Source organism: Diospyros lotus, chromosome 5 (genome assembly GCF_014633365.1).
Source record: "Diospyros lotus cultivar Yz01 chromosome 5, ASM1463336v1, whole genome shotgun sequence".
Classification (NCBI taxonomy): Eukaryota; Viridiplantae; Streptophyta; class Magnoliopsida; order Ericales; family Ebenaceae; genus Diospyros; species Diospyros lotus.
The window spans coordinates 11,645,703-11,658,167 of NC_068342.1; the positions used below are offsets into that span (position 1 = coordinate 11,645,703).

The window sequence follows — 12,465 nt, forward strand, 5'->3', positions numbered from 1 at the left end:
GAGTGAACATCTTTTTCTTCACCTTCGCCCTGGGCTTGGACCCACCCATCCTCAGTAAAGAAGAAAATGGCAAGGAAAGTCTTGAGCTTGTCCCCCTTTTTTTTTTTTTTTTAGGGGGGGGGGGGGGGGGGGTTTCTAGTCTCTGAATTTGGAAGCAAGTGGATTCAATCTTACTCCGTTAGCTTGGTACGGCGACATGCCAGTAAACATTAACATGTTTCCAAAATACACTAGGTAGGGTAAATCCTCTCCGCACCCTAACGAACCTCTCGTTGGTAACATGGTGTCTTAAACCTTAAACTAGACATTCTTGAAAGTTTCATACAAATAGCAATAATGGACATCATCAAGGCGGTAAAGTATGTTACACAAAAATATCTCATAAGAACCGTTTTCGAAATATTTCTTATTCCCGTTTAGAAATTTATTTATGTCTATTTTTCTAAAAGAATGTTCGTTTCCACGTTTTCGTTTCTTATCAAAAATATTTCCCGTTTTCGTGCTACATAGACGGTAAAATCCTCGTAAGGTTCTCAATTATATTAACTCAAGTCAATGCTGCGCGGAGTAACCAATTTCTTTATCTCCAACAGGCACTTCTGCCCGCACTCATTCCAAAATGTAACACTAACCCATACATATATATACACACACACATATATATCAAGAACACTTACAATTCAACCAAAATGGGCCAAAAGTCCATTCAGCCCGATAAGTCGGCAGCACAAGTCAGCCTAACCATCATATTATTCATCTTCATCTATCAATAGGCTTTGCTTCTATTTCTACTTACCCTACTCCAATAATGGCCTTGTTAACGGCCATTCTATCAATATGATAAAAGGAATCTAGAATAACGTCCATGCATACCAGATTACAAGTACAGTTCCTCCTGTACATACCGAGACCAAGGGGCAAAAAAGTTGATTTAAAAAAAAATACTTCTAAATAAAAACAAACAGTTAGGCGTTCAAAAAATTTCTCAACATGTTTAATTAGCATAGAAGACGAGTCTCTTTAATGCAAACACTTTTCTGACGACAGTAGTCCACAATTTGTACATCCAAGTGGTGTAACCACTACAAAAAGTGGCACGTTTTCGCATCTTCATATTGGTGGAGCATGGAAGGACGGACCAGGATATGGAGGAACTTGATTCGTGTTAGTGGATGTGAAGTAGGGCACGACGGTATTCATCATGCCAGCTGCCGCCGCTGCCGCGGCAGGATCTGATGCCGATGCGAAAAAGGGAGCAAGGGTGGTCATCATTCCGGTGGCAGGATCGCTGCAGACAACAGCCAGAGGAAAACTTCTTAGTCTTGGCAAGGATAAAGAGCATAACATGTAAAAATCAAGTCCTAAAGCAATATACTTGCAAAAAATGGCACACAATGACCACCTAAGGTCACAAGCACTTCCAGAACCCGTGTCTATTTTAGGCATCGTCGTTTCTCTGGAATGGACATCTAATCCATTTTTTGGATGGATAACAAGCCAATACCACTACTTCCATGAATTGGCCAAGTCCTTGCCATTAACTAACAGAAAAAATATTAAACTGCAGCCCTTCCAATCAATGGTGCAAATGCACTTTACTAACAAGATGAACATCAAGGAGTATGAAACGTACACCGATTGTTGACCACCAGCTTGTTGGATCAGCTGGGAATATATGTATTCATCAACTCTCTGCTTCGCCAGTGCTACCTGTTAAAGCAAAACCATAATTCTCATAATTGGGTCCTTCATAACAAAAGTATACCTTAAACTAAATTATTCAACAGGTATGATTTTGGGGGCTTCCCAAAATTTCTCTTTCCCCCCTACTCTTTTTGACTTCTAGCTGAAATATATTCATTATTTTACTCCAGATGTATCCATTACTATTTATTCCTTTGCAGAAACTGCGTAGATAGCATGTATGAATAATAGCCCATGCTGTTCTAAGGCCAAGAACATCTCCCTAGCCACAGCCTTTTCCTCTTGTTTTATTTGGCCACCAAAATTAAGTTGAACAAACCACAAACTGAATTAGCAAAACAAAGAGCTCACCTGTTGAGCACTACCACCGATATGGATTTGCCTATGTTTCTGCTCACCTTTGCCACCATATACCTAAAATGACAGAAAGAGTAAAAGACAGAGAACAAAACCAAATACATGCATCTCACAGTCAAGGGAGACGGGCAGCAAGGATGACAACAGGATAACATGAATACAGAAATGAATATTTACAATGCACTCTGATGTTTTCAGACCAAACAACAATTGGGGATATGGAGTAAAACTTCCATAGATTGAGCGACATTGCTGACTAATTGATTTCAAAACTTAGAGCCACCATTTCATAATTTAAATTACAACGTAAAGAGACTGACTTTCAGTGCCCAATCTATGCATGGATTTAGCTCTGTAGACTAACGACAATATGTTAACAAACAGCAGCAGTTGAGTCATTCTATTACCTTGATTGTTGCTCCAGACTCAGTTCGTATCCTTGATATGTTGGAGCCACATCTCCCAATCAAGCCACCGATCATTGCTTCCGATACCATCATTGCCACGGTCACATAATCAGCTGCAAGATTGGTTGTCCTAAAGATGATGTCGTTGTAAGAAAAAAAAATTAACATTTGATACAGCTGCAGCATGCGGCAGATCAATAATACAAATATAGCAATCACAAAGCAGTAAATAACCTGAGGTTGGGTCAACATATTGCTGAGGAGGTCGGTTATACCCAAGATTATATGTAGGACTTAGCGCAATTACTTGTCTAGGTGGATTTTCCCTACATAAATAATATTATACATTAGAAACGAAAACAAAAAAGGATTAAAAAAAGATCAAAGTCAAGAACACCAGATGATGTTGATCAGAAAGCACATTAGACCTTAGTTGACTTCCAATCTCCTCCAAAGCCTTTATTACTGCAGAAATATCCCCTGATACCTGAATTTTGAACAAGCACCTAATATGTCTGAGTGAAAAACACAAGCCACCTTCTTCCAATCATTTTATACACAAGAAAAAGAACAGAATGTGTCATAAAATAAAAATTGGCAAAGGGTAAGAAATTTCGCTTTCAATGACATGATCAAGATGATAATAATATCAAAGGGCAAAGTAACAAAGAACCTGTAATACATATCCACATAAAAGCTCCCTCATAATCCACCATAAAATTTTAAGTTTTGGCAAATGACCCATCTATATATCATCACCTTCCCTGATAAATTTAGCATATACTGGACTCAACAATCATGTTTTAATCAGAATACATCATGCAATTTCAAATTCATCTTAAATGCCAGTTTGAGTCAGTTCAATTACCATGAGGGAGCAGGTTCATGTCATACATGTTTCCAGACAAGACCAAGGTTCCAAGGAAATAGCATGTGTTCCAAAAGTAACAAATTAATTTGCTTTCCTGATATGCTTCTAAGGTACTTAATTTTTCACCTAATCAGAAGATTCACCATGAAACAAAACCATCAAGCTGTCCTAAACAACATTTATGAGAGAGTGATTTGAACCATGCATCAAGCTACTGTCAGGACCCTAGTTCTAACTAATGTTTTCTTTGAAGACAGAACTGGACTTTGAGGGAGAAATAAAGGAGAGAGACCAAAATGAGGGAGACTGACGGAAAGTAAGGGAAAAACCGGGAGAAATGGGAGTGAAATCTGACAGAATTGAGGGGGAAATCAGAGAAAACAATAGGGGAAAATGAAAGACTTCAATCGATTCTTCATAATTCATGCATCATCCTCGGCAATGTTTAGCTTTATACATAAGCTATCCACAGATTCTACAAGGCAGTTATCACTCATCAATTACTGCTCCTAAATCACTCCACTACCTCCCCACTATTCTATAATTGTAAATTAATTGTAAATAATAAACAATTACTCCTAAAACATAACTCTAATTAACAACTAAATAAATATATAACAACATAACTGCCTAATTCACTTGAGGTTGTGACATTCCCTCCCCCTTAAAGGATTTCTTGTCCTCAAGAAATCACATCAATGGCCACTATCCTTCATCCAATCCCAACTTTCACTATCTATTTCATCCTTCTTAGACCATTCTTTCTAGTGATTTCGTTGGAAATGTCTAAAAGATTAGAGAAGTCTGTTCCTAGTCGAGAATGAATTTTAAATCCTTTTTCCTCCTCCTAGCTGGCTCCATCCAGTAAATCCCCAATTACTAGCTTTGCATTGACATCAGGTATTGGAGGGGTACCTATTCTTTCAAGAATAGTAGGCTTGAAACCTTCAAACTCCAAAGTTGGTGTAATAGTTGTCACAACCCCAAGGGTAGATTAGGTATAGGATATTACATGTCACAACCTCGAATTCAGGGGGGCGCAACTAAAAATTTAAATCAAAATATCTTCCATTTTCCTCACTAATCTTTTCATAACAAGAACGCAGCGATTACAACATGATCACTATCATACATAGTTAAAAGCTCCTAGTGAGGATTACAAGCATTTGACCCCTTGTGCCCCAGTACATCCCTAGAATCTTTGCGGTCGGGACAACCCAGCACACAACACCCAAACAAACATTGACCAGTTAGACCTTCGGGCTCCACTTGCCCAGCTACACACCTACCTGGAATGATGCAACAACAAGGGTGAGTCACAAGAGTCAACAAGCATAAGAAGAAAGGCATTAGGCCTAAACTAGAACTTTCCCTACACCCCATGCGTTTTCATGCCAATACAATAACATAACATGCCATGAACCATATGTGTTTCTACCCTGAATGCATACCATAAAGTAGCTTACACATAAACGGTCCTTGAGGCCCACATAAAATACACACATTTTTGCTCAATTTCCACATACAAACTTGCTAGCAGCCCAATATAGACTACCATAACATTATTCCTGACCTGCCTTTTATCCCGTCATTTGGCTTTTCCTGACATCATAACATGCTTTTCCTGTCATCATTATATCATATCATCATAACATGTAGCTGTCGTGGGTCACACCCTCACGGTCTTACGCATCACTGTGGGCCTCGCCCCACCTCTTATAGCCACTCGTCCTCACCATGCAATGCAACAAATAAGAGATGCAATGGTTTGTGCAACATAAATGTGATGACAAGACCCCCATAAACCAAGCATCAGGCCATGCTACATCCACATAGAAATACAAACATGTGAAGTGCTCTAAATGCATATGCCAACTGGGTCACTTAGGCCAACTAGGTCATGTCAATGCTCACACACCCCCACACATACAAAGCATGTACCATCAATGAATGCAACTCCACATGTAACACACATCATGATGTGCACAAAATCAAGATGGGTGACCGACAGTACCAGCTTTCCTGACCCATCTATAGCTTATCGCAACAGCCGATAACTGGCGCCCATACATCCAACCATTGATTGCCATGACCCATGATTGACAGTCAATAGCTTTGTACTCCACACCCCAAACCACATACCAACAACATTAACTTATACATTAAACTTAGCATAATCTTTCCATAACTCTTCCTGCACATTTTCAATTAAGATTCTTAACATAGCTTAACCAGTTCATTTAACGCACCCCATAAACTCTCTTTCTACCTTAGCACTTCTTACGTGTAGACCCCTCAAGCAAACCCAACAAACTCCACAAACCCAATAGACACAAGAATCACAACAAACCCATATACCACTTTCTTACAGAATGATACAATATCTTGTGCAACTCTGAACCTAGACAAGAAAGCATCATTCCCAAAGATAAATAGGGTGAAACAAACGCTAATTTCATGCTCAAGAAGGAGATTACAACGAGCTCAAATGAACAAAAAATAAACTCAGGAATCTTGCATTACTTAACCATAAGGAGAAGGGAAGGAACTTGCCTTAGCTTCACTCGCACTATCTTCTTCAACCTTGTTCCTTGCTTCTTGTTGTTGCCTGCATCTTTTTCTTCCTCGAATTCCAGCCACAGCCAAGGCTTCTTCTCCCATTTCTCCCTCTGGTCGAGCCTCCTTCCTCTTATTTATAGTCACCAGAGCCCCCTCACGACTACATCCTCACCATTTTGCCCACCATCCCTCTAATTAATTTACACAATGATTAGGTAAACTAAACCCACTCCCAGCCATGCTTTCCCTGATTTCTCCATGCCCTGCCACTCATTAATGCCCTGCTTGGCCGCAAAGTAAGCCGAAACCAGAGAGATGAGAGGAAGGAATGCGAGAAAACAAGACGCGTGGCCCATATACTTCTAAGCTATCTTGCTTCTTTTGTGAGTGGTATCCAAATATGGCTTTTGAGTATCCGGATAGCCTTCCATCTTCCTTAAGCATATCCGAATAAAATCTCTCATATCCGAATACGGCTCCCCCTTCTTTCTCTCACATATCCAAATACATGCCCCCATATCCGAATATGCATCTTGGCATATTCAGATGCCCCTCAAGCTATCCGAACAAGCTTTCCTCTTCTTCTCTCACATATCCGAATAGGGCCTAGCATATCTGAATGCATAACCTCTCATATCCGAATACTCCTCACACCATCTGAATACATACACTTTTCTTTCCCTTTGACATATCTGAATACCCTACCTAGCATATCCGAATAAGCCTTCCTCTTTCCTTCTCACATATCTGAATACCTCTTGACATATCGGGATAGGGCTTCCACATATCCGAATATGGCTTCCCCTTATCCGAATACCCTCCAACACATCCGAATATCTGCCCTTGCTATTCAAATATGAAGCCTCACATCCAAAGGTACAAACTATAAAGCAATAAGGTACAAACACTAAATAATATGTGTAATATCCTATACCTAATTTCCCTCCCAATTCAAATTCTCCCTAATTTCCCTCCCAATTCTCTATTCCCCCTCTCGATCTCCTATGTTCTCCATCTATTCTTGATGTCTCCCTCCACTTCCCCATACTCTTCTTAATTTCCCATCCAATCCTAGGAAAACCCTAGGTCATGACATTTGGTATCAGAGCTGATCCATCCTCAACTATGATTCTGACAAAAGCAGTTAAGTCAAGCAATAATCACTAGCAAATCAAAAGTCACCCGTTTCTTAAAAGTTGATCGAAGTTGGCCAAATCGGCCACTCTTGAACGTTTAACAGGCCAACAATTGGGAATTGGTTGAGCAGTGATTTCAAGCGATTCCGGCGAATTCAAGGATTCAACAATTTCAATTGGTCACAACTTGGGTAGGCGAGTGCAAGCAAGCAACTCTCGGTTCAAATCTTAAAGGTGAAGTGGGGCAAGTGAGTTCCGACAATGATTCCGAGAAGATTGCAGCAGAGCTAGTGGTTCTCCGGCCCTTGGACGGTGCTTGGGTGAGACGAAGGTGTCGATTCCAGTGAGAAAGGAAGGCACGAAGGTGCCGATTCCAGTGAGAAAGGAAGGCACGAAGTGGAAGCAGGTCTGAGGTGGTCGTAGTGATCGCACACAGAGTTCGAGCGATCTTGAATTCGCTTTGATCTTGGGTAGATAGCGATCAGTTGCAAGGGTCCGACAAGTTAGGCCAAATCCATTAGTAGATCCGTTGAGACCGATATAGGACCGATTAAGTTGTAGGAGGTTGTCAAGCAATCTTTGGCCTTCGACTTCTCCTGCTTGTGAGATTTTTGGCCGTGGCGGACAGCACAAGCAAGATAAAATTCGAAGCACAATTGCAACAAAAGACTACTACAGTTTCTAATCTACAAATTTGAATGGAGACCAGTCGAAATTATAAGTCAACTTTGGAGTTTATCAGTAAGTGTAAGGCCTCAGTAGACAAAATTATCAAAAGGTTGGACAAAATTAACAAAGAGTTAGAAGGCCTATCAAGGAAATTTGATGAATCTTTGATGATGTTTTCTAAGAAGGATCATGTCGGAGATGAGAGCCACAAAGAGGAGCTCAACATGCTGAAATAAGAGGGCTCGGTTATGGAGTACTTGATCAGGTTTGAGAAATTGAAAGCACTTGTGCTTAATTCCCATCCAACCTTGACCAAGTCTTATTTTGTATCAAGATTCATAAATGGTCTTGATGATGCGTTAAGGCCTATGGTGAAAATGATGTGGCCTGCCACGGTACAACAAGCAACTGAGAAGGCTAGGCTACAAGAGTTGGCGCTGGAAGCCATTTACAGAAAGCATGGGTTACCGCCTAAAAGTTATCTTAAGAGCAACCAATAGATCGAAGGAGCTTCTAAGGCTGCTAATCAAGTAGTGCAGGAAACTGATGAAGTAGCATTAGAAGAGGAGGATTGCGAGGAAGATAGTGTTCATGCAACTGATGAGAGTTATGAGGCTGATGAGGTCTTGAGGATAGGAATGGCAGTTGCAAGGAACGAGGAAAAACTTGAATTGGATCAGACAATTCAGGATGATGAGAAAGAATTGGTAATTGTTGAAGAAGTTGTTGAGGTTCCGCTGGAGGAAAAATCTGCCAGAAGTGAGCCTTTGGCATACACCTGCAACTAGGAAGAAAAGATGTTGTCAGGAACAAAACTCTTACTGTCTTGATTATTCATATTCCAATTGGAGAGTTACAATGTCAAATTAAATTTTAGCCTGCAGAGAAGTTTGAATTCCTTTCTACCATTGGAAATGATATGGTTGCAGGAATGACAAGTCAATTGGAACTATTTTCAATTGCAACAAGGAAGAGGTGGATGGTTGGACTTGATGTTGCAGCAAATCAAAGTACTATTACTATTGAGGAAAAGCAAAAGAAAAGGACACTTAAGAGATAACAATAAGAAAAGGCAAAGAAGAAAACAAATGGTGAAGATGGGCATTAGATGAAGAAACAACGGCTCGGTTGTAATAAGTTTCTTAGGGACAAGAAACCTCTCAAGGAGAGAGGATTGTCACGACCCCAAGGGTAGATTAGGTATAGGATATTACATGTATTAATTAGTAGTTGTACCTTACTGCTTGATAATTTGTACCTTTACCAAGAAATCCTATAAATGGGCTGTAACCTAAAGAATTAGTAAGATCGTTGAATGAAATGGTAAACTGATTTTCCCTCTCTAATTTCCCTCTCAATTCTCTGTTCCCCCTCTCAATCTACTCTGTTCTCCTTCTATTCTTGTTGTCTCCCTCCATTTTTGTCTAATTCTTCCCCATACTCTTCTCGATTTCCCATCCAACCCTAGGAAAACCCTAGGTCGTGACAATAGTAACCCTCTCCAACTTAACAGCATCTTTTGCTTCCTGATCCAGTGTAGGTAATTTATCAGCTTCTTGCAAACCGGTGGCCTTAGGTAGGATTCTTGCTTTTGTTGGAATCAATTCTGTAGTAGATCTTGAATAAAGAACCACTGGTATACTGACCTAAAACTTCTTTGAAATCAAATCCAGTAAGTCATCTAGCTTTTTATTGAATACTTTCTCCAATGACTACATTCTCTCAAGAGTTCCTTCGACCATCATTTCCTCAGTCAAATTCTTCTGACTTCACTTTAAATAACTAGAACTACTTCCAATAATTGGTAACTGCCTCTTAAACTGCTTCAAAAACTGTCTTGTACTGCTCACCTTCAAAATATGATCGGAAACACCTAGATCTAACCAAGAACTGGACTGCTCTGATACCAAATGTCGGGACCCTAGTCCTAACTAATGTTTTCTTTGAAGATAGAACTAGACTTTGAGGGAGAAATAGGAAGAAATAAGGGAGAAACAAACTGAAATGAGGGAGACTGACAGAAAGTAAGGGGAAAACCAGAAGAAATTTGATAGAATTGAGGGGGAAATCAAAGAAAACAATAGGGGGAAATAAGAGATTTCAATAGATTCTTCATAATTCATATGTAATCCCCAGTAGTGTGGGTTTAGCTTTATACATAAGTTATCCACAGACTCTACAAGGCAGTTACTACTCCTAAATCACTCCACTAACTCCCCACTATTCCATAATTGTAAATTAATTGTAAATAATACACAATTACTCCTAAAACATATTGTAATTAACAATTAAATAAATATATAACAATATAACTACCTAATTCACTTGGGTCGTGACAGCTACATGCAAGTTTAGGATGATCATAATTGCTTTAACCTTATTAGTTCAGAAGGTTCTAGGCATCCATTTGACATAAATCTAGCATTACAATTTCAAACATGAATAGGGGCAAATATATTTTCCTGGATTCCCCAACAAAATGATAAAACACCATTGAAATGTAAAACCATTCATCCACTGCAAGCTCACCAGCAAGAACAAATATGTTGGAAGGATTAAAAGTTAATATTAAAATGTAAAGCCAATAGCTGTATATTTTGCATTTAGTTGAAAAGGCATAACTCACTTGCACCACTCGGTCAGATTCATGGGCAGATGCACATAAAGGCAATTGGTTTTGAGCAAGAACCGTTATTGTGGCACCAGAGGAATTCCTAATTTTTTCAATGTTTTGACCAGATGTTCCAATCAAACCACCCGCCTGTGAACCAGCAATTAGAAGTCTTATTGTATTTGCAGCCACATGCACAGCTCCAACTTTAAGTGCCTCAAGGTTGCCATCATCCTCCTGCAGATACACATATCAACCCTAAAATTAGCATATGAAAAGAAAGGAGATTAAGATAGCACATGAAAAATAATGGAGATTATAATATAAAATTGATATGCAAAAACAGAATGGAAGAAGGTGTGGCCCTCTCTAGAGCCCATGCAATAGTATGAGGAAAGAAAACATAGATTCACCAAGTCAGCACTTGACTTGCCCGTAAATATATCAACCATAAAATTTTCCCCTCTTCCTCAAATTAACAATAAAAAAGAAAAGAAAAGCCATTGTCTTCCTTAATGCATGGCAAAACTTGACGTTGCAAATACCTTTTGATGTGAAAAAGAACTCCCTTGCAGCCAAAAATTTAGGTAAGACATACGGGGTCAATAAGGAATCTTCCCTGGTGCATTCCCCTCCCCCCACCAACAGCAGAAAACCACATAAAATTAAAAACCCAACTGTCTAGATCCCAATCCTGAAGACAACACCTTAACTTACATGCACACATGATCTCCCCAGGCAAGTACAAAATATAATTACCCCCACTTACATCATTATCATCTTCTCTTTGTTCCTACTATAAACAATACACAATACATAATTAGGAGGTAAGATGATGCTAGTATTGCTAGATGGAAAAATAGTAGACAAGATGTAATTTGATTAGACCACCATTCACTCAGGACTTATAAATAAATTTCCCTATAAGAAGTTGTTTCACTACTTAGATTCATCTAGGAAAGTAGAAGAATGAAAAGAATGTATAGAGTGGCTTTCTGAAAGAAGGCACCATTTTCTCTCGGTAATCTTACATTTACGGTTGGAAAACAAACAAAAACCTGCTCTACCCAGTCACACGTGCATGATTAATCAACCAACCTAACACTGAAGTTGATTGATATGACAGTATCTAGATCCTGCACATCAGGAATGAAATGGCCAAAAAATGACACCTACTTGAACTTAAAGAAAAAGGCATATGTGCAAGTCAGTATATTGTTATATGCTTTTTTTAAATTGCTCTTATATGATGTGTTTTCTCATTGCTCTTATATATATATATATATAATCTATTATTAAGCAAACAACAAATTTTATGTTTGAAGCCCTGAATTTTCAAACATACCGTTTGTATATTTTACTTAGAAAAAAAAAAAAAAGCAACTAAAAAAGTTGCTTCTTGACTTGAACTTAGGACCTACATATCACAATAGACTTAAGAACAACCTTATCACTGCACCAAATCTTATCTTCATTTAGAGTTTGCCTAAACAAAATACAAAAACTAAACTACAAATGAGAAGCACCACCCATTGAAGGTGGGCCTTCATCTGAAATCTTTTATTTTTTTGCTTGTGCAAGCATAACACTGGCCACCCCTCTAATATATATAATACATACAGGTATGCACACAATGCATTGTCACCTAGAGTTCAATAACAACCTAAAACAGAAATGGGACATATTATAATGATTATTTATTGTTGTATCATGGAATTTCATTTCACCTTGAGAATCAGCCTTGCTATTTGAAGAAGGGCATTTTCTGCATCAGAAATTGGGTTGTCACTGTCTTTAGAACTTATAATGATTACACGCTCTTCATGTCGCTGCAAAACACAAATATAAAGCGATAATCACCATTACTTCTGTTTCAAAAATCATGCCAAAGGCTCAACAAAAAGAAATAAGTTAGTCATTATAACAAACTCCAAAGGAGCTTGAACGTAGATCTTAGAATTAGAATATCATTGCATAGCATTGTCACATGTTGATTGAAGTAGGATATTAAGCAGGACAAATATTTCAATGTGTTGTCCCCACCGGACATGTCAGAAATTATTCCTAAGACGTATTGCACAAACCTAAACATATGTCTTATTATTTTTCTTCAAAGTTTTTGCTGAGGTCACTGATCAAACCCAGCCCAAG

The 12,465-nt window shown here is 38.8% G+C and overlaps 1 protein-coding gene across 1 annotated transcript in view; it reads right to left on the reverse strand.

Moving 5' to 3' along the window:
• Positions 1–838: 838 nt before the first annotated feature.
• Positions 839–12,465, reverse strand: part of LOC127802650 (uncharacterized) — a 13,309-nt gene continuing 1,682 nt past the window's right edge. Inside the window, 8 exon segments of the mRNA XM_052338585.1 lie at positions 839–1,288; positions 1,634–1,710; positions 2,056–2,118; positions 2,469–2,581; positions 2,703–2,794; positions 2,897–2,955; positions 10,330–10,551; positions 12,042–12,143. Of these exon segments, the coding sequence (XP_052194545.1) occupies positions 1,111–1,288; positions 1,634–1,710; positions 2,056–2,118; positions 2,469–2,581; positions 2,703–2,794; positions 2,897–2,955; positions 10,330–10,551; positions 12,042–12,143 (906 nt within the window). The 3' untranslated portion in view covers positions 839–1,110.